At 39.2% G+C, this 23,216-nt stretch overlaps 2 protein-coding genes across 2 annotated transcripts in view; both read right to left on the bottom strand.

Annotated features, from left to right (window-relative positions):
* Positions 1-6,507: 6,507 nt before the first annotated feature.
* On the bottom strand, positions 6,508-11,697 carry LOC139721930 (hyalin-like). Its single transcript, XM_071633255.1, has 5 exons — positions 11,566-11,697; positions 9,999-10,241; positions 9,428-9,565; positions 8,072-8,206; positions 6,508-6,779 (listed from the first exon to the last, which is right to left on the bottom strand). The coding sequence occupies exons 1-5, from the start codon at positions 11,693-11,695 to the stop codon at positions 6,508-6,510; spliced, it is 918 nt and encodes a 305-aa protein (XP_071489356.1). The 5' UTR covers positions 11,696-11,697.
* A 2,226-nt stretch (positions 11,698-13,923) lies between these two features.
* The window catches only part of LOC139721929 (hyalin-like), a 64,139-nt gene continuing 54,846 nt past the window's right edge, over positions 13,924-23,216 (bottom strand). The window contains exons 22-25 of the mRNA XM_071633254.1: positions 17,315-17,557; positions 16,775-16,912; positions 15,697-15,912; positions 13,924-14,195 (exon numbers count right to left, since the gene is read on the bottom strand). Coding sequence (XP_071489355.1) covers positions 13,924-14,195; positions 15,697-15,912; positions 16,775-16,912; positions 17,315-17,557 — 869 coding nt within the window. The remainder of the gene's footprint in view (positions 14,196-15,696; positions 15,913-16,774; positions 16,913-17,314; positions 17,558-23,216) is intronic.

Below are 23,216 nucleotides of genomic sequence, written 5' to 3'. Positions count from 1 at the left end.
CTGCAAGCTACAACGTAGCGAGGACGGACAATCAAGACACGGCACGATCCAGACTGAGAGTTAATCCATATGCAACCGGATAAAAGAGATGAGAATTAGTACAATTCATTAAACTATCTCAGACATTTCAACACTTGCGTACGGACAATTACACACATTTGTTATTTGTGTACATGAATGTTTTGACATATTCATATACATCTGTGTATTACTGTGGTAATCTTGACATCTAGACATGTTTCGATGTATTTTGGAGAGTGTATATTATTGATACATGTATATCAGTAGTGATTTTGTGTCACATATTTCTGTGTTTGCAAACTATTATTGATTTGTTTACTTTGTAAACTATATCTGTAACCATTCAGCCGTAAGTTTGCACAGTGTGCCGTTGATATCAAGCATTGTATCATTTGTATCTCAAAATCAATCTAAATCAAAACGCACGATGGCAAAGTATCCAGAAATGAATTGGAATAGTGCTGATGTGCCGGAAGAATTCAAGTTATTCAAACAACGCATGGAGTTATGCTTCCAAGACAACGATGTCCAAGACCCAAAGAAGCAAGCAATCAAAATCAAAATTGCAGTAGGAAATGAAGGTTTGCGTAGAATTAACGCATCCGGTCTATCCAATGAGGATCAAGAAAAACCTGCAATGTTGTGGTCTACTCTTGAAGGTCAGCTGAAAGTCAAGCTGAATTTTCGCATCCACAGACTGGAACTGATGCGATATCGTCAACACGCAAATGAAACTATCGACGAATTTGTAAATAGATGCCGGAGTAAAGCCAAAGAATGTGACTTTACCGAAAATGAGCTCTCAGAACGCGTGACAGAGCTAGTCATTGCGTCTACACCTATTGAGGCGTTCCAGAAAGATCTTCTAGACCAACCCAAAGGCTACAAGATAGCAAACCTCCTTGATGAAGGCAGGAAATATGAAGCCATAGCCGTAGGTAAACAGTGTCTTCGTTCGATCGACTCCTCTGCAAGCAACGTAGATGCTCTATCACATAACCAAGACAGACGCAAGAAGTGTGGTAACTGTGATTTGAATCATCCACCACGCAAGTGTCCAGCCTACAGAGACATTTGCAAAGCCTGTGGTTCCAAGGGACACTGGGCTAAATGCTGCAGAAAGACAAAACACAGAAAAGTGCTTCGAGGACGAAGTCCAAGCAGAGAACGCCATGGTGGTAACCGCAGTTTTTCACCACGAAGACAGAAGACACCCACCAGGCAGCCAACCAAACAAAAGGTAGCCGAGTTCTCCAAAGAGCCAGAAGGAGAAACCCAGGAAGATTTTGAGGAATTTAACACTATCGTACTGGGAAACGACTTAGACGCATCTATCGATTCTGTGCATCAGAAAGAAGCATTCGTGAAGATTGGAATTATCTGTCCCAGCAAACGTGGACAACACATCTTACATGCAAAGGTCGACACTGGAGCGAGTGGAAATACACTCCCTCTACGGACAATCAAGGCCATGTATGGAAGCAGGTGGCAAGCAGTTGTACACCCGACTTCAGCACGTCTTACCGCATACAACGGTTCCCCGATACATTGTTTGGGCACCCTTCAGATCACGTGCAAGTACAAAGACTCCGAGTGGAGAGATCAACTTTTCTACGTGGTCGATGTTTCAGGACCAGTGATAATTGGACTACCTATGTGCAGTGAGTTACACGTGGTAACAATCCATGAGATGCACCCTCAGAGTCGTAGTCCACCTAACAGACCGTCTCCGTTGAAATCTGTCGAGGACCTGCAAGTGCTCTATCCGCAACAGTTTGATCGTATTGGTAACTTTCGTGGAGAGCAACACTACATGTCAAAGAAGGAGCTGTTCCCACCATTGATGCTCCAAGAAAGTGCAGCGTCCACATCAAAGACAAACTCAAGGCTGAGCTTGACTCAATGGAGAAGCAAGGCATCATCAGACAAATCGACCATCACACCGACTGGTGTAGTTCGATTACTACAGTTCTCAAGAAAGATGGATCCTTGAGAGTATGCCTAGATCCCAGGAGATTAAACCAGAATCTCAAACGATGTCCCCACAAGATTCCGACTCTTGAAGAGGTCAACCCAGCTTTCTCCGGAGCAAGGTATTTCTCTAAGCTCGACGCGAAATCCGGATATTGGTCTGTTCACCTGTCCAAAGAATCCCAGGAGCTGACAACTTTTCGTACTCCATTTGGCAGATACTGCTACACACGCCTACCTTTCGGACTTTCTGTCAGCCAAGACTTGTTCCAGCAACACATGGACCGTATCGTTGGTCAAGTAGATGGATGCATCTGTATCGCTGATGATATTGCAGTTGTTGGACGTACCGAGGCAGAGCATGACAAAAACCTCCACAGACTGATGGAAGTTGCCCAAAGAGAAGGACTTGTCTTCAACAGTAAGAAGTGTATCATCAAAACTGACAGCATCAACTTCTTCGGCTCTGTATATACCAGAGATGGCATCCGCCCTGATCCACAGAAGATCGAAGACATTCATGCCATGCCAACACCTCAAGACAAAGAAGATCTACAAAAGTGCCTTGGTCTTCTTAACTATCTCGCTCCACACATCGCCAACTTCTCTGAAAAGGCATCACCCTTACGTGAACTACTGAAGCGAGATGTGCCATTCATATGGCAAGACGATCATCAACATGCCTTCAACGAACTGAAGAAAGCGATCTCTGCAGAATCTTGTTTGCAGTACTATGATCCAAGGAAGACAACGATCCTAGAAGTCGACGCATCATCAAAAGGCCTAGGAGCTTGTTTGATGCAAGAAGGCAAACCTGTCGCATTTGCTTCGAAGTCTCTCTCATCGTCACAAGCTAACTACTCCAACATAGAGAGAGAAACGCTAGCCCTCGTGTTTGGAATACAACGTTTCCACACATACCTGTTCGGAAACCAGTTCACTGTCCAAACTGATCACAAACCCTTAGAGATGATCACCAGAAAGCCACTGAGATGTGCGCCACCACGTTTGCAGAGACTTCTCATCAAAATTCAAGGCTATGACTATGATGTCAAGTACAAGCCAGGCAAATCGATGATCATATCAGATGCTTTGAGCAGAATGCCTAATCCAAGCAAGAATCAAGACGTTCCCCTTGATGTCAATGTGGAACAGATCTGTGAGGAAATCGACATATCACAGATTGACCTTATCTTCTTTGGACAAAAGGAGAGAAATGAGCTGCAACAAGAGACGTCGAGAGATCCTACCTTCCGAGCTCTGTGGCAAATCGTCACGAATGGTTGGCCAGACACAATCAAGGAAGTACCTAGAGAGGTCAGAACATTTTGGCCATACCGCGATGAAATCGGAGTATCAAATGGTGTACTTTTCAAAGGCAATCAAGTCATCATTCCCACAGACCTCAGACAAGACATCCTGAATCAACTTCATCAGGGTCATCAAGGTATTGAACGTACCCGCAGACTAGCAAGGGAAACCGTGTATTGGCCGAACATCAATAAAGACATTGAGCAAATCTCAAAGAATTGCTACGCCTGCCAAGAAAATCAGGTCAAGCAACAAAGAGAACCCTTGCAACCTCACGACATACCAACTTCGCCGTGGACGAAGCTTGGAACTGACTTGTTTACTTTCAACAAGGAAGAATACCTGTTGGTGACCGACTACCATTCAAAGTATCCAATCGTTCGCAAGTTGAAGGATACATCCAGTGCGGCAGTCGCAAACATACTGAGTGGTATCTTCAGTCTCTTCGGACCACCAGCAACTCTGATATCAGACAATGGTCCACAATTTGTTGGAAGACCATTTCAAGAGATGTGTGAGAAATGGTCAATTGATCACATTACATCGTCTCCGCGATATCCAAGATCCAACGGACTCGCTGAACGCATGGTACAAACTGTGAAAGGAATCATGACAGCACTACTACATTTTCGTGCCACACCAATCGACTCCAACCTACCATCACCTGCTGAATTACTCTTTGGAAGACCAATCAGGACAACACTTCCAAGTCACCACTTGACCAAACAATCGTCTACGCCTGATTTGTTGTTTCAGAGACAGGAGAACATGAAACACAATCACAACTTGCATGGAGGTAGGGATTTACCACCTCTGCACGTTGGACAGAAAGTGAGAGTTCTGAATCCCAAAGACAACACTTGGCTTCCTGCCGAAGTGAGCAAAGTACGTCAGGAACCAAGATCCTATGAAGTAGCAACTCCCAACGGTAGCATTTTGAGGAGAAATAGATCTCACCTGAGAGAGATGCCAACTGGAACGAAACCAATAGTTCCAAAACGGGTTCATTTCGAAGACGACGGCAGGAGTGAGGAAAGGAGACAACATCCAGACAGAAGACAAAGACAATCTGATAGGAAATCAGTCTCTACCCGGTACATAACGCGATATGGACGTGAAGTCAGACCCCCATCGCGGTACCAAGAGTAATGCAATGCTGGAAGATGAACTAGCAGCATTGTCAGTGTAAATAATATGTTCATTCATTATGTTTAGTGTTGATTTATTTACAGCACATTTGTGTAACCAAGTGAAACACATCATTTTATTTCACAAGACAATATTTGAAATTTAAGTCAGGAACCATAACAACTACGACATATGCTACATTTATCAAAATTTTTGTTGCATGCTATATCTGTGTATAACTGTTAATCACATTTATGCATTGAAACTATGATGTAGCTGTTCACTAATTTCACATACAAAAGTTAATCTCAACTGAATGTTAAAAAACCAACAAACATACAAGCATATATAAATCATATCCTGTGTTGATGATAATCTGAGTACAAACTAAAATGCTAAATCATTCTGTTTCTATTACATATACTATATATACATTCCATATGAATGTAATGTTCCTGTCTTATACAATTAAAGATATCACGAAGATATACGTGAAATTATTTGTAAATATGCTGGTGTACGTTAAACTGCATGCATTTTGTGATAATAAGTTTGAATAACGTTATCGTTTTATTCGTTTTATCTTTCGATACCAGATATGTCGAGATTTGTTCAGTATATATGAGAAATGTAAAAACTTATACTGATAAAAAGAATTTCTGGTACATTGCATTTGTGAGACCAGCTGTTTCAAGTAGAATAGATTTCATTTGCCTGCCTGATTGTAATTCATCGTATCTATGCAAATCTCACACAAGCTTCCTCCATTTTTCAGCATTTTGTGTCAGAGATTCACATTTATAATACTTGGAAAATCAAAGTGAATGTTTCCATATGTACAAGTGCAGTTTAAAAATATTCGTCATTGTATCTTTTCAGAAGGAGGGGGATGTTGTGTTATGTGAGCGCACTACATTTATCAAAAGTGTACGCATATTCCATGTATTCTATATTTGAGTGATACGGTCAGAGCAGCAGTCATTACATGACGCTAGTTTGTGATAGTGGATTAAAGTTGTTCATTTTATCGTTAAACAACTGAGTCCTCTGTTCATCATTGAATCCGGTCCACTATTACAACAATTATGACAAGCCCGACAATTCTTTTTGTCGGGCTGGTCATAATCAGCTGCTTTCGTAAGTCCCTGACAAACCACTTTTGGTTGGGTGCAGCCATTTGTCTGCATCATTGTGTACCCTTGCACGCATGATAGAAATAAATATATTATAAATAGTCTTCGGCATGATATCCATCGGATAATAATATAGCATTCATAATGAGTGTAGGTATTGTGCATTGATGATAGAAAACATTATAATTATAGTATATCCATTCATCGTACTTTTGCTAGTAGGAGTTACTTGAATATTTGAAAGAAAATGAAAAAAAAAACACAGATATTTGTTTGAATTGTCTGTACCAAAGAAATGGATTTATATTGTGCTGAAGTAAGAATTATGTATTTCATCCATCCTCTGTATAATTTATGTTGTTTCGAGAAATCTTCAATAAATTCTATCATTTGAAAAAAAAAAGAATTGTATGCTTTTTAACATTTCATAGGGTGTTTTCTATAAGTATCTCGCAAAAACTTAGAAGCTGAATTCTCACTTCAACCAATACTATACCCATCCCTTGAAACTTTGCAAACTTAAACTTCGATGTGTTTTGCCAGTGTGATCGCGGCTACATAAAAACACAACGATACGAGCATGCAGTTTATTCTACCTCGAGGTGGTACAACCTTTGTTTCTGCAGCTCCATCTCTCTGGAACGGTCTTCCACTAAGGATCCGATCAGCAGAGACCATTGAAACATTTAAAAAGCTTTTGAAATCACATATGTTCGTATCTTGTTTCGATTGAATTTTCAACGAATTGTTCATTGGTGTGTATATCTCTATAACCTATCTCTTTCTTCTTTTTCAACCTTCTTATGTACAATTATGACTATGATGTATGCTATTCTTTTCATAATTACGTCCCTCCTTAGTGCGCCTCAGAATAGGATACTAGATCGAAGGCGCATTACAAATGCTGTACTTATTATTATTCCATCGACAGAATAGATGAGCATCAGAAAATAGACTGCGCCTTGTTCTTACCAATAACGGTCACGGTGAATTGACAACTTCCAACATTGCCACTTTCATCCCTGGATGTTACTGTAACTGTCGTGTTTCCTAGATCAAACAGCGCTCCTGATTCTGGACTAGATATCGGCTCTGTGAAGAATCCGGAGTTATCTACCACCACCGGAGTTGCCCAGCTGACATTGGCTGTCTTTGAGCCTTGATCTTGTGCGACTTCAATGTCGCCTGGACACGTGATGTTCGGAGATTCACTATCTGTGAGGGACAATTAAAATATTTTCATTTGCATACTACTGTATTCCATCAACATTAATGGAGGACAGAGGATCATTGATTCAGGGTCCGAAGTCCAAATAAAATAGGGGGTCCCTTGATCGTGTGTATTAAACATGAATGGGAGTTTTCCCGTTCTTTGCCAATCTTCATCTGGGTGTAACTACAAGAATCTGATTATACAATGACAGGACCAACTGAAAAAGACAGTGCTTAAACTTGGTGAGATATTTCTCGGTTACTCTGTCATTACTACTGTGAGACTAGATTAGGAGTGTTTGTAATCACAGTGGAGGAGGAAAAAAAAGCCCTTAGCCCATTTAGTTTCTTGAATGTGGTTTTTGTTCCCGTCGATTTGTCTGTAGATACTTGATCACTTTGGCAATTATTTTTTCAGGCTTGATCCATCAGTGCATTACACTATGTGTATACGTCTGGGGATTATTGGTATTTAGTGTTTTTCAAGCCCGATCGCATGATCGAAATTTAGCTGCGTTGACTAATGTGAACCATCTGAATTTGACAATAAAACAAGATAAAACAGGGAAATGAGACTCATGTTTGGGGCGACGAAACGAAACGAACGAAACCAATCAAACTTCAAATTACTGATAGAATTATCCCGATGTCCACAAACCTGTAACATTTATTGAAAACGAACAATTCGCCAAGTTGCCGGCGCCATCCGTTGCTGTGTATGTCACTGTATATACACCAAGGCTGAAGTTACCACCGTTCGTACCAGGCCCGTTGAAAGCAAGAGAAACAACGGATGACGTATCTGACGCCATTGGTTCTACCCACGTAACATATGTGTAGGCTCGTCCGGGAAGTGTTGGCAATGATTGAGAGTCCGGACAGTCATTTATCTGCGGAGGCGTTACGTCTGTATGAGGTGAAACGATAACGTGATCTCAAATTACTGTTGATTCTTTTTGTTTACTGCTTGGAGGATATAAAAGACTGAAGCCCTACGGAATGATACCAACAATACTGACAGGATACATTGCTATCAGCTCGTTTCCGTCTATATAGGATCCAACATTTAGTTCACACAAACTGGTTGATTGTTGAATCGGCCCTGCAGTGCATATCGCATGAGAAAATACCTCTGTGATAGATAGAGAGGAATATTAAAGCATTTATCAAATAGACAAGAGGATAGTTCATCGCAGCATATTCATGGAAAGATATATTATTTTTTTATTATTCAAAAAGCTGTGAGAAGAACCAAAAATGAGTTTTGGAGAAAGTGGATACTGTGAAATACTCACCTTCACAACTTCTGCCTGGGTAGGCGATATTCTGGTCATCAAAACCTCCATTGCACTCACAAGTAAAATTGCCGTCTGTGTTAATGCAGGTAGCGTTGGAATGGCAATCAGAGACCGAAGCACATTCGTCAATATCTGGTAATCGGAGCAAATGTAAAAAAGAAAAGGAATAGAAAATAAATAAAGAAGGATTCACGCGTGGTTGTCAATACTGGCTTACTTCTAAAATGTGTTAATGATTAATGGCAAAGGTAAGATTTTACAAGCAAATTGCAAAATAGTCACAATACATGAAAGCATACTAAATACAATACAAGTACCGGTAATCGCACAAGGAACAGGAGGAACAAAAGGAGAGGGGCTTCCCTATAAGTTTGGGTCATAAAAACATTGTGAAATTAACGGATATCCAGAAAAATTGTGTATTTTTCCTGATATATCGATAATTGTGACCGTGCACCTCAAAACGAACATAAAGTAACACACACTGATTTTGCGTGAGGACTGAAAATAAGTGAAATGGGTCAACCTAGCCGAACTAGACTTTTTCATATTTACTGAAAGAGCTGGTCTTCTTTTACATTATGCTAAAATTTAGTATCATAAAACGGGCAGGAAAGTGTGCTTTTTTAGCAGTTTATCTCGAACATTTTTGATAGAATAGTGTGATTAGGTGTGTCTTTAGAATCCTTTTTTCATTTCTGAAAAACCTTGTCCACACTCTTCACTTTCAACTCTAATAACTTTTGAAAGGATAGTGCTACTGCTTTGAAAGTTGGCATTAATTATGGACAGAATGTGTTAATGAGGCATGCTTAATTTCAATTTAATCTGATAATCCCTTCATTGTTGTTGCTCTGGTGGTCAACATCCTGTTTTTTTGTTCAAATAATTCCACAGCTAGCATAGCTTGGTAAAGATTAAGCGCTTGAATAGACACTGTACTTCAGAGCCTCTTTTCTCAGTTCACACTTTTCCTGAGTTTGTGCTTTCTTTCCAATATTTAGATAGGTTAGGAGAGTCCATTTGATTTGAGTTATACATCATTTTAAAGCTTAAAGTCTGTTCTTTCAGAATATGGTCTTAACTAAAAATTCATGTCTGGCGACTTTTTTGTTTTGTTTTGAGGTGCAGGGTCACAATTGGACAATTTCAAAATTCAAATTTGATATTTCGGCCTTAATATGGACCACAAATCGAACACGAACTGGTTATTCATCAGGATCATAAAGTGAAAAATAATGAATACGAAGGACCTCCTCGATATTGGTTTCCACTGAAGCAAACATTGCTAAAGTGCCAAATTTACCAGATGCCAAAGTTTTGGTTCCTCGAAAAGATGAAATATGATTTTACCTTGGCAGGATCTTCCCGGGTTGCGTGGATCCAGATCGAGATATCCCTCACGGCATTGACAGGTGAAAGTACCCTTGGTGTTCACACACGTAGCATTATCGTGGCAGTTGTCAACATCATTTGAGCACTCGTCATAATCTTTGGAATTTAATATAATGGCAAAGACAAGCATTTATACTATGAGATGTTAAGTGATTTTATGATTTTAGTATCTTGTTGTTAGAAGGATTAAATTGTTATGCTTCTTTTATTTTGAGACATAATGGTAATTTTTCTTCTATAAAACTGTTAGTTTTAAAGCAGCAAAATGACTCTTTTTTTAATTGTTTCTTTTTATTCATGCCTTGATTAGAAAAAAATGAACGGTCTTTTAAATGACTTTTTCGTATCTCATTTCTTTAATTTTTCAAGGACTAGGAAAGTAATCAACCCGTGACTCTGAAAATTACACCGCTGTCAATCCAATACTACACTGAGACTCTCATAAAACTGTGTTCTCTTCATCATACAAATGGATTTCCGAACTGAAATGTGTTTCAATTCACATACCCATTTCCTCCTCCAAGCTTACCTATTAAGTTTACGAGAAAAAGGCAATATCCGATGTTTCCACTGGGATCGCTTGCTGTCACGTTCACCGTCGTTGTACCAACTTGAAACAGAGATCCCAGTGGCGGCTGAGATGGCGCCAACGAAAAGAAACCCGAATTATCAGTTACCGTCGGTTGAGACCAGCTCACGTTCGCTGCTGCAGTTTCGGGATTTAGCTCCAGCTCGATGTCATCCGGACAAGTCACGTTGGGCAATTCGTAATCTGAGACGGAATCATCATTCAGGGCATTGAGCACATCTAAATCATTGCATTTTCTTGTCTTTTTTTTTAGGAGAGTGCCTGCTCAAAGAGGTTTGTTTGTGTACATGGGGCCTGCAGGTTTAGACTGAAAGTGAAACTCCCTTCTGTGTTAAGGTTGTCTTGATTGTTATGAACTGTCAAGCAGAACTTTTAAAATCGCAAGATATAAATTCAAGTTCAAGTTCAAGTTCAAGTTCATATTTATTCGTTTTTTCCACAATATATAACACAAACATAAATCTCACTTTCTTAAGTGACAAAATCAATGCATACAATTGTACAGAGAAGTAGCGATACATTGCAATAGTTGCTAAGATAACGAAAGTGAAATAGTTTTCAATATATGCACTGTGTGAAAAAAACGGAGGGACCCACTAAAAAGACAGAGCTTGTAGAGTGTGGGCCCCTCTTTTATTAGAAGTCCGATGTAAAAATTGAATTGAAAGCAGCAAAAAAACCGCACAAAAAGTTCGTCACAAAAAAGTTTGGCAGCCCACTAAGAGACAGACGAACAAACAGTTATACATAAAACAACTACAAACATAGTAATGATAATAGGCCTTGTAACTTTAAGATTTCAAACATTTTTTAGAAGTATTGATATAAAAGATACAGCCATGTATGAGAAGACATACATGGACATTATAGATGTATAAGGTTGTACATACATTATACTTAGAGACGTGTTAACAAGACTTGCTTTTGTACGGAACATGGGGCCTGCGAACACTTGCTGGCAGTTGAAGATAATGTCTCATCTTTATTTTCTTTTCGGGAGAAAATCATACATAAACAGGCACCTCGTCAGGAATAGTGTTTCTCAATGGAGTCAAGGAGCCCCGCCCCCCCCCCCCCCCCCCGCCCCCAGCTCTTCGATGGGGGCGAATCTGGCAACTCCCAATTTAAAATAAAGTGGAAGTGGTTCCTTGAATTTGAATAACACTTTTATTTTTCCTTGAGCACTACTTTACGATGTCGATTAATTTATCAATTACGTCGGCATTGTCATGAATATGCATTCAACAAAATCATGAAACTGAATGTACTGTTCTCCTCTTTGCAATAGGATTACACAATTCTTGTTAAGTTCTATTTCAACGAAATATCACCATGTTTGCGTAAGTTGACAATAAGCTTTTAATACAAGCAGCAAACTCACTTTCGTGGGTACGAAATAGTGTGCTACGGATGGTGACGCCATTTCACCAGTATAGTCTCGCGCATAATTTCATGGTGTGTGTTATGAACGATAGAAATATCCAGAATCCTGACTATTAAAACTCACCAATGACAGTGATGATGAATGAGCAATTTGCAGTGTTTCCGGCCTCGTCTGAAGCCGTGTACGTCACATTGTATTCACCAATATCGTACGGACCGCCATTTGTACCAGGGCCGTTGAATATCAAAGACATTGTTCCCGATATATCAATCACGACGGGTTCTTTCCAGGACACGTTTGCGTATGGCAACCCCTCCAGTGTAGATACGGATTGATCAGCTGGACAGTCTCTGAAAGTAGGGGCCGTCACATCTGTGTGTTTGAGACGGATAAGTACTTTTTTGTTGAATATCTTGAATATAGGAGCCAGAAAAGATTCTTACGGTTACGCAAAGAGCGACATTTTTCCTGAAGTGTATTAGGTATTAAGATTTTCTTGGCAGAAGTCAAATGTAATTTGAAACTCTCGTTAATTTCTTACGAGGCGAAAAAAAAAAGATAGTTAGATCATGGTATGGTAGAAAGTTTTGAGAATAAAAGGCACAGAGGTACATAGGAACTTGACAAACGTTTTGCTTTTTGATGAAATAAGTAAAAAAAAAATAGTAATCAGTGGATAGTTCTATTTTAATTGTGTCTATGAGTAAGACAGCCAGTCTCCAAAGGTCCAGAGAGAAATGAAGAACGAGAGAGGAAAAAATGCGCACAAACAATGGAACTTTTCTACAAGATTAAGGAATATACTGTATCGTGAAGCGTGCAGAACCATTTTTCGATGCTTTTCCAAAGATATTTTAAAAGAAATATCCAGTCGAGGCATACGACGCATGTTCGTGTGCTGTTGCTTGTTTGAGGTCCGTTCAAAACAAAGGCTTCCTTGAAAATGCCACCCACAAGTGTATGTTACACTTTATCAGATTTGAAAGCCACATAATTTAGACGTTTTGATCTAATGAATCAATGTTGTTAAGAGGGGGAGCGCACTAATGAGGAGTGATTTTGAGAATGATTCTGTTTGCCCTGTTCTCAGTTTCTTGCGGGCTTTCAGGGCTTTAATTACCGGCTGAATTGAAATGATATCAGCACAATTAAAAGGCGAAAATATTTTCCCTATAAGTCACTTCAATTCACCTTGAATGATTGCCAAACGGAGGCCAGTTCCATGAGCATGAGGGCGTCCATTCAGACCATTTTCTCGATTTAACACCAGATATTTTTTTCAACGCTGAAGAGAATGTGAATTCTTACCTGTTACAATGACTGTAAATTGGCAAATCCCGACATTTCCATTTCCATCGTACGATGTGACATTCACTGTAGTTTCCCCAAGGCCAAAGACTGATCCTGATTCAGGACTGGAAACAGGAGGCGTGAAATTTCCCGAGTTATCTGCCACTGAAGGGGTTGACCAGGAGACGTTGACAGTGGCGGAATTTGGGTCCTGTAATTTGACGATGTCCTCTGGACACGTGATGTTGGGAGATTCGCGATCTAAAAGAACATTAAAAACAGTCATTTAGACGTGGCAAATTGCTTTGATCATTATTGATAATACCGCAGACGACACGATTTGCATCTCGACGTAGCTTCCTCGGAGCTGCGATTGGGATTACTGCAACAAGCAACAAGTAACACCTCTTGTTTTCTATCAAGACACATAACCAGCGAAACAAATCATTTTCCTCATCAAACTTATGCGGGCAGCGCGACTATGGATTCATTACTACTGGTTCTTTCCATGTTAAGAAGAGCACTCGGCAGGAATGCCACCAGTCTGCGACGAGTAACAGACGACTTGCTTGTTTCGAGTAAATACTAAATGTTACGATGGGAAGACGTTAGCCACAAGAATTTTAAACTATCCGAACTAGGGATTCCAGGAGGGAAACAGACATCCCTCATCCTACTGCACTCTCTTCCTTTCCCAGTCTTCGTAGGCAATGTCATGAATGCGGTGATATTGTATTGGCGCCAAGAACGTAAACTCCTGTCATCGGAATGTTTGTTACCTGATTTAAATCTACCGCTGATACAAACGACTTCATACGTCACAGTGTTTGATTAAAGTCAACCGGACCAATCCCGCAAAGTTTGAGAAGAGAATCTTGAAGAGATTATTTTAGTCTCAATTTAACACATAAGTGAACATCACAGATTGGACAGCCTGGACAAAGTTAACCTAAGTAATTAAATGTCCAACCTGAATAACGAGGAAAAACGAGCCTTAAAATGATGATAAATTGACTAGATATTAACTGTTCAGCAAAAGTCATTCTTCTTAGAACTATGACCACTACAAAATAACAATTATCTTCAGAATACGTAGTCTTTATCATGTTTATAATTGGTTCCTCTTTTGGCCAATATCACCGGAGTGGATGCAATTGCTAAAAGAACACAACTACACTATCATGTCAGATGCTAAAGGGTGGTGAAGAGTTTGAACTTGTCACCTGTTATAGTGATAACAAATATGCATATCACTTCATTTCCGCTCTCGTCTTCTACAGCGATTACAACTGTCGTGTTCCCGACAGGAAACATGTCTCCAGATGTGTAATTTGCCTGGATGGAGACGGACCCAGAGTTGTCAATGATTTGGGTGTCTGGCCAAGAAACATCTGCACTGTAAAGACCCGCGTCTGTTGACTGTGTGATGTCTGCAGGGCAGGTGATGTTCGGGAACTCTTCATCTGTTTATTAAAACATCACACGTTTAAGAAAAAAAAAAACAATTTCATGTCGATACAACAAAGGCACAGTTTGTCTTGAATTCAGATTGCCTTGCGCAAGTTAAGTTGAAAGCGCTTTTTTGAAACTCTAGACATTGTGACAATTTAAAGGGATGGTACGGTATTGGTGGAGATGAGAATGATTGGGCTTTTAAGTTTTTGCGAGATACCAAGAAAACACTTATGAAATAGTACACAGCATACCATTTTAAGAGGAATTCAAAGTTTAATTGATGAAAATCGGATTGGGAATGACTGAAACATCCAAAAACATAGTAAAACAAAGCGATCGTAATAAATGTGGGTACCACACTTATTATTCAATTCAATTCATTTTATTTTCATACTTCTCATTTATGAACATTACAACAGAAACCAGACAAGTTCTTTTACCTTGTGAACAATGTGCAGAAAACAAACAATATACATGGTGATAACACAGTAATTACATGTAATGATAACTGGTCAAAATCGAAATCGAAATGGGGTTGATCAAAGAGAAGTATGACGGAACCTACATGAAAGCTAGCTTGTTTGGCTGTAAGCCCCGAGTAATCAGTGTTTGTGAAAAAGAAACGGAGAACGGATGGAAGATAAGACCAGAATGATGATGTAAGGTTGCCAAATTTTATGTAATAAAAAAAGAAGAAGAAAAAGAAGAAGAAGAAAAACAAACAAACTATACATTAATATGAACTTACTGTGACCGAGCCATCATTATTATACAGCCTACTTTGGTATATATACTATAAACTATTGTTGCATTAAAACTTTCACCAAGATATGATCAGTAAGACACAAAAAGTAACATGTACAACTATTAAGCCATTTGGTGCCTGCCGTCAAGCTCTGCATGGAAGGTTAGAGAGGGGCAGAGGGAAAGAGGAAGAGAGGGAAACGAAGTAGAATGTGGAATTGCTAATGAAGAATTCAGAGAGCCCGATGGCACGACCCTAAATGGAATCTGCAACGTGTTGACAAAATGTTTGATTGGACAATAACATACCACAGTATTACATAAGGCATTACGACTGTTCAGTGTCTGCAAAATATGCATTTTTATTAGAATCGCTCTGGTTTATATATCTCAGCCATTTCAAAACCAATTTTCGTCAAATAAACGTTGAATTCCTCATGAAATTACATGCTCTTTCAATTGTCATAAGAGGTTTCTTATTATCTCACCAAAAAAATGTTAGAAACCTGAAATTAGGTCTCAACCAAACCTATACGATCCTTTGATACATCGGTACTGCCCGTTGGTGCAAAGTTTTTCTTGCACTTTGTACCCATCACCCTACATTTATTTTGACAATGACAGTAACTCCTGCGAGAATATTTACTTCACTTCAAAACTGTGGATTTCAATGATGATAAACTTTCACCGTAGTATTAACACTATTGCGGAGGCCAGAATTTGTAAGGAAACGCTGGAGGAAGGGGAAATCACTTTCAAACTCACCTCTGACGATGATCTCAAATAAGCAAACTGCCGTGTTACCAGCCGAGTCAATGGCAGTGTATGTCACGTTGTAATCACTGATGTTATAGCGGCCCCCATTTTCACCCGGTCCGTTGAATACTAATGTCACTGCCATCGATGTATCGGATGCGTTTGGTTCGATCCAAGAAAACAACGCGAACGGCAATCCCGGAAGTGTTGGTTTTGACTGAGAGGCTGGACATCCGATGATGGTCGGGGGATCCACATCTATGTCCAGTAAGATACGACTAACTTTAGGATTTTCTTTTTTCTTTCTTTTTCCCCTTGTAATTTTATTTGACAATATCTCAAACGTATTCCCGCGAGTGCTTTTAGCTTCTGTGGCATTTATTCAACCCATCCAATCCTGGTAAATGTTGTTGCAGATATAATCATCGTAATTGTTGTCAATAAATTAACAACTCACAGTATTACTGCTTGTCATGACAGATCAAAAGAACTTTTATCTTCTTATCTAATTCCAATTCAATGACGGGTGTAAATCTAGCTATTTAAAGGCTTTTGATAATACTTCTGCAACTCATAGACACAATGGTATATGACAAAACTAGGGCTTGTTATGAAAGAGAAGGGTTAATTTGATCGTATCATACACTGGCGAAAAACAAAATCATCATAATAATAAACTAAGGAAAACATTATCAAACCATGGAAATACTATTTTCGAAAACTGATGGCTTAAAAGCTATGTGAATGGGAAGCAACACCTTGTTTGAAACGAATTGGTTTTATGTGTATGTGCTTCAGCGATGTCCGAGTTTCGCCGTAGAAATACGGTCATAATTTAAGCACACAAGAAAAAAACATTAACAATTATTCTTAAAGTTGGAAAGACGACGATGAAGAACTATTTTCTGAATAGATAGTCCCATATGTGTGTGATTGTGTGTGTGATTGTATGTTCATCAAATACATTACATGACAATGTATAATACACGTAGAAATTGAACGCGAAATTCCCTATATCCCCAGCACTGACAAACACATTTTGTCAATGAGAGTACAATGACTAGGCCTAATTGCAAGCGAAACTCACCCTCACAGAGTCTTCCCGGATGAGATGGACGAAGGTCTGTATACCCATCATTGCACTCGCAGGTAAAATTTCCCTGGGCGTTGATACACCTTGCATTGTCATGGCAGTCGTGAGACGCATTCGAACATTCGTTAAAATCTATTTCAAAACCAAAAACCAAAAATTCAATGGATTTCGTACATTATCATTATGTGTAAACTTTATTCAGGTCTCTTTGCCGTCAGGTGTGCACCAGACAAGTTGAAATACCGTAACAATAAGATGAAAGGAAATATTGTGGTAGTAGGTATCATCCACTTCAGCTTTCGTGCAGTGGATAAGGCTGTTGATCCTTACAGGGACTTCAGAATTCGAAACCCTTCGAAAAAAAAAAGCTTTTTCCACTATGGCCCTCTTTATCCACTTTTACAAACAGGTACGTGGTAAATATCAGATATCATGATAACAATTGAAAAATTCTCCTGGGAACATTGATTTCACTGGACAAATTATCCTCGTACAGCAGTTAAGGTCATTGTGTAATACATGCTTTCGTCTCACCTTCTATAGTGACTGTAAACTGGCAATGCCCAGTATTTCCATTCTGGTCGCTCGATGTAACGACGACCATTGTTTGTCCAATGGCAAAGAGTGAACCCGACTCAGGCTCAGACCTTGGCGGTGTGAAACTACCCGAGTTGTCTGCAACCAGTGGAGTGGGCCAGCTGACATTGACCGTGAAGGAACCGTGTTCCTGCACCTCACGGATATCCTCTGGACATGTGATGTTGGGGGACTCTCGATCTGAAATCATTCACATTCCAATTTTTAGAAATAAGAAATATACAATCTTAGCATTATACTTCTACGTACCTAGTGTCACCAGTGTTAGAGGAATATGTTTATTCGCATTACATGTTTTCCAAAAAATGGATGTTTTTAATCTACAATGCTCCTGATTGACCTATACGCTTAAATACATTATCTTAATAAAGAAAACCATCATTTCGAAGCATTCAACCACAGAGCGCAGTCACCTACAATGTCTACACCGTCTCATGTGACTATTCTATCTAACTAAACAAGCATCATTTTTATTAGATCAATTTAATATTAATCTCTTCATTCACTTTGATATTATATTAATGACTATAGTTATTAATCAGCTAATGACTAATCGATGACTGATAGCACAACGAACGAAAAAGAAAGCGTTTAATGATCAAATATCACATACGATTCATCGATCTTGGATAGCTTCTAGTTGAATCTTCTGCTAGAGAATGACATTCAAAAAAAGAGGTATTCACCTATAACAATAATGGTAACATGACAGGCTGCTTCGTTTCCACTTTCATCCTCAGTAATAATCGTCACAGTAGTATTTCCCGCCGAAAATTCATCTCCCGACGAATGTGTCGCAGTTACAGTAAAATTCCCAGAGTTGTCAAAAATGTAGGGTTGTGACCACGAAACAATAGCAGTATAGAGGCCGGGGTCAGTGGACTGTGTGACGTCAGGGGGACAGGTAATGTTGGGGGCCTCAACATCTAAACAACGAATTCAAAAACATATAGAAAATAAAACAATCTAACAGACTAACTGTGACTAAACATTCAGAATGGCAAGAATGAAATGATTACGCGACGAATGCACGACAAATGCTTAATTAGCTCTCAAGTGCAGTTTCACTCCACGGGGATCGGAGGCCGAGGTGAAATACATAATCATAATTGCACGAGGGCTATGCATTTCGGGTACAGTGTATTTTTTGTGCATGGAGAACAAATACTATTTTTGGATAAAAAGTGTACTCATAAAAATAAAATTCAGCAGGTCAAAATTGATGGTATATAGATGAAAATGATGACAATTACATTGTATGCTTGTCAATTGTCACAACCAATAATGAATGAAATATTTACCGACGACTGTTACTGTGAAATTGCACGTTGCTTCGTTCCCGCTTGAATCTTCCGCTGTAATAGATACTGTGGTATTCCCGACTGCAAATACACTTCCCGACGAAGAAGTAGAGGTGATAGTGACGACCCCAGAGTTATCGGTTACGTAGGGATCTGACCACGTCACATTAGCACTGTACAGTCCTCGGTCTGTGGACTGTGTGATGTCGGCGGGACAAGAGATGTTCGGAGATTCCAGATCTAAACATCAAAACAAGAAATAAACACATGTTGCTTCAGTGGACGAATGATAAAAAGTATATATACTTTTTTTCTAAAAACAGTAGTAACGTAAATAACTTATTTACATTACAGCAGAATGGAAGGGAAATAAATCAAAATGGAATAGCTATTGTTAAAAATGATGATTATGCTTGTCATATATAATAGAAATATTGGTGTTAACAAATTACTTTTTGCATGGGGCTATCCGACACACACATCTGTAAGTTTTGTTCGATCTCCACGGAAACAATTTTTACACCTGTTTTGGGAATGTGACGCTACCCAAAGGTTTATTGCTGAAATACAAGATATCATGTTAGAGAATAAAACTGAAATTACAAAAAGTTCCTTAATACTTGGTTCGACAGAAAATCCAAAATGTTACAACGTGGTTTATTTGTACGCAAAATACTTCATATTTTCTGGAAGAGATAAAAAGAAATCGGTACATTTTAGCCAATTTTGTCAATTTTTAAAACAAGCAAAGAAAGTAGACGAATAAATGACTGAGAAACTAAATGTCTTGTATCTAATATAAAGTGGAATCGCATTCACATTATTTAGTTGTTTTGCAGTTGCCTGTCAAATTTGGATCATTTGTCTTAATGTACTGTATGTGACATTTATTTTGCACCTGAATGTTTATTATGCAGAATTTTTTTTTTGGAAAAAAAAAAAAAAACCTCAATGCCATCGACCACAAGGTGTCCTCATTTGAGTAGCTTATCAGTACTCACCTTATATGCAAACTACAGTGTGGATTTGACACATTGTAAGTTATTTAATACGTACAAATATACAACGCAGAAACAATGATTTCAGTCGGAAATTTGGTGGCTTGACCATTAAAGATAGGAAAGAGACTATGATTAAAAACTGTGACGAATTATAATCAATATTTACCGACAACAGTGACTGAAAAATTACACGTTGCGTCATTCCCGCTCAAATCTTCAGCCGTAATAGATACTGAGGTATTCCCGGCTGGAAAAACACTTCCCGACGAAGAAGTAGAGCTGATAGTAAAGACCCCAGAATTATCTGTAACATATGCATCTGACCACGTGACATTGGCGCTGAACTGTCCCGGGTCTGTTCGCTGTGTGATGTCGGCGGGACAAGAGATGTTCGGAGACTCCATATCTAAACATCAAAACACAAGCAAACAAATATTGCTTCAATGGACGAAAGCTGAAAAATATACAATTTTTCTAATACCAGCAGTAACGTTTACAACTCATTTACATCATAGCAGAAAGGAAGAGAAATTAATCTCAGCAGGTCAAAATGGATGGGCTACAGATGAATATGATGACAATAATATTGTATGCTTGTAAAATGTCACGACCAATAATGAATGAGATATTTACCGACGACTGTTACTGTGAAATTGCACGTTGCTTCGTTCCCGCTTGAATCTTCAGCCGTGAAATATACAGTGGTATTCCCGGCTGGAAATATATTTCCCGTCGCAGCAGTAGAAGTGATAGTGACGACCCCAGAGTTATCGGTTACGTAGGGATCTGACCACGTGACATTAGCGCTGAACTGCCCCGGTTCTGTTGACTGTGTGATGTCGGCGGGACAAGAGATGTTCGGAGACTCCATATCTAAACATCAAAACACAAACAAACACTAGCTCTGTATCGTTGCCTCAGTGGACGAAATCTAAAATACATATCTTTTTCTACTATCATAAAAAATCTAAACAACGCACTCCTATTACCCCAACAAGGAAGGGAAATTCATTTGAGGACGTCAAAGTGGATTGGCTATATAAGAAAATGATAAAAATTACATTCAATGCTTTTCAAAATGTCACGACCAATATTGATTGACATATTTACCGACGACTGTTACTGTGAAATTGCACGTTGCTTCGTTTCCGCTTGAATCTTCAGCCGTGAAATATACAGTGGTATTCCCGGCTGGAAATATACTTCCCGTCGCAGCAGTAGAGGTGATAGTGACGACCCCAGAGTTATCGGTTACGTAGGGATCTGACCACGTGACATTAGCGCTGAACTGTCCCGGTTCTGTTGACTGTGTGATGTCGGCGGGACAAGAGATGTTCGGAGACTCCATATCTAAACATCAAAACACAAACAAACACTAGCTCTGTATCGTTGCCTCAGTGGACGAAATCTAAAATACATATCTTTTTCTACTACCATTAATAATCTAAACAACTCACTCCTATTACCCCAACAAGGAAGGGAAATTCATTTGAGGACGTCAAAGTGGATTGGCTATATAAGAAAATGATAAAAATTACATTCAATGCTTGTCAAAATGTCACGACCAATATTGATTGAAATATTTACCGACGACTGTTACTGTGAAACTGCAGGTTGCTTCGTTTCCGCTTGAATCTTCAGCCGTAAAATATACAGTGGTATTCCCGGCTGGAAATATACTTCCCGACGAATCAGTAGATGTGATAGTAAAGACCCCAGAATTATCGGTTACGTAGGGATCTGACCACGTGACATTGCCACTGAACTCTCCCGGGTCTGTGGACTGCGTGATGTCGTCGGGACAAGAGATGTTCGGAGACTCCATATCTAAACATCAAAACACAAACAAACAAATATTGCTTCATGAGACGAAAGCTAAAAAATATACCATTTTTCTAATAACATTAGTAACGTTAACAACTCATTTACATTATAGCAGAAAGGAAGAGAAATTAATCTCAGCAGGTCAAAATGGATGGGCTATAGATGAATATGATGACAATAACATTGTATGTTTGTAAAATGTAACGACCAATAATGAATGAGATATTTACCGACGACTGTTACTGTGAAATTGCACGTTGCTTCGTTCCCGCTTGAATCTTCAGCCGTGAAATATACAGTGGTATTCCCGGCTGGAAATATACTTCCCGTCACAGCAGTAGAGGTGATAGTGACGACCCCAGAGTTATCGGTTACGTAGGGATCTGACCACGTGACATTAGCGCTGAACTGTCCCGGTTCTGTTGACTGTGTGATGTCGGCGGGACAAGAGATGTTCGGAGACTCCATATCTAAACATCAAAACACAAACAAACACTAGCTCTGTATCGTTGCCTCAGTGGACGAAATCTAAAATACATATCTTTTTCTACTACCATTAATAATCTAAACAACTCACTCCTATTACCCCAACAAGGAAGGGAAATTCATTTGAGGACGTCAAAGTGGATTGGCTATATAAGAAAATGATAAAAATTACATTCAATGCTTGTCAAAATGTCACGACCAATATTGATTGAAATATTTACCGACGACTGTTACTGTGAAACTGCAGGTTGCTTCGTTTCCGCTTGAATCTTCAGCCGTAAAATATACAGTGGTATTCCCGGCTGGAAATATACTTCCCGACGAATCAGTAGATGTGATAGTAAAGACCCCAGAATTATCGGTTACGTAGGGATCTGACCACGTGACATTGGCACTGAGCTCTCCCGGGTCTGTGGACTGCGTGATGTCGTCGGGACAAGAGATGTTCGGAGACTCCATATCTAAACATCAAAACACAAACAAACAAATATTGCTTCATGAGACGAAAGCTAAAAAATATACCATTTTTCTAATAACATTAGTAACGTTAACAACTCATTTACATTATAGCAGAAAGGAAGGGAAATTAATCTCAGCAGGTCAAAATGGATGGGCTATAGATGAATATGATGACAATAACATTGTATGCTTGTAAAATGTAACGACCAATAATGAATGAGATATTTACCGACGACTGTTACTGTGAAATTGCACGTTGCTTCGTTCCCGCTTGAATCTTCAGCCGTGAAATATACAGTGGTATTCCCGGCTGGAAATATACTTCCCGTCGTAGCAGTAGAGGTGATAGTGACGACCCCAGAGTTATCGGTTACGTAGAGATCTAACCACGTGACACTGGCGCTGAACTGTCCCGGGTCTGTTGGCTGTGTGATGTCGGCGGGACAAGAGATGTTCGGATACTCCAGATCTAAAGATAAAAATAGAAACAACTATATTCCGGTCGTCCCTGTAACATCAGTTACAGCTTTAATATCTGATATTGAACAGCAGTGACAACAAACACAATTTCCAGCAGGAGTAGATAGAAACACGAATTTCAGGTCGTTTTGACTGAAAAAAAAAATTGTCTTCAACTTTTACTTTGATGATACCAACAAGCACAATTTGTCGACTTGATTTTAAAACACAGGAATTTCAGCAGAAACTGAAATATCAACACAGGATTGCTGTGAAGACATTTTCCAAAACACCAGTCTTAAATTCGTC

This window comes from Diadema antillarum, unplaced genomic scaffold, assembly GCF_040938485.1.
Source record: "Diadema antillarum isolate AM-2024a unplaced genomic scaffold, OU_Dant_1.0 scf00000152, whole genome shotgun sequence".
NCBI lineage: Eukaryota > Metazoa > Echinodermata > Echinoidea > Diadematoida > Diadematidae > Diadema > Diadema antillarum.
Note: the sequence above shows the minus strand (reverse complement) of the source record. Positions and strands in the feature narration are given on the sequence as shown.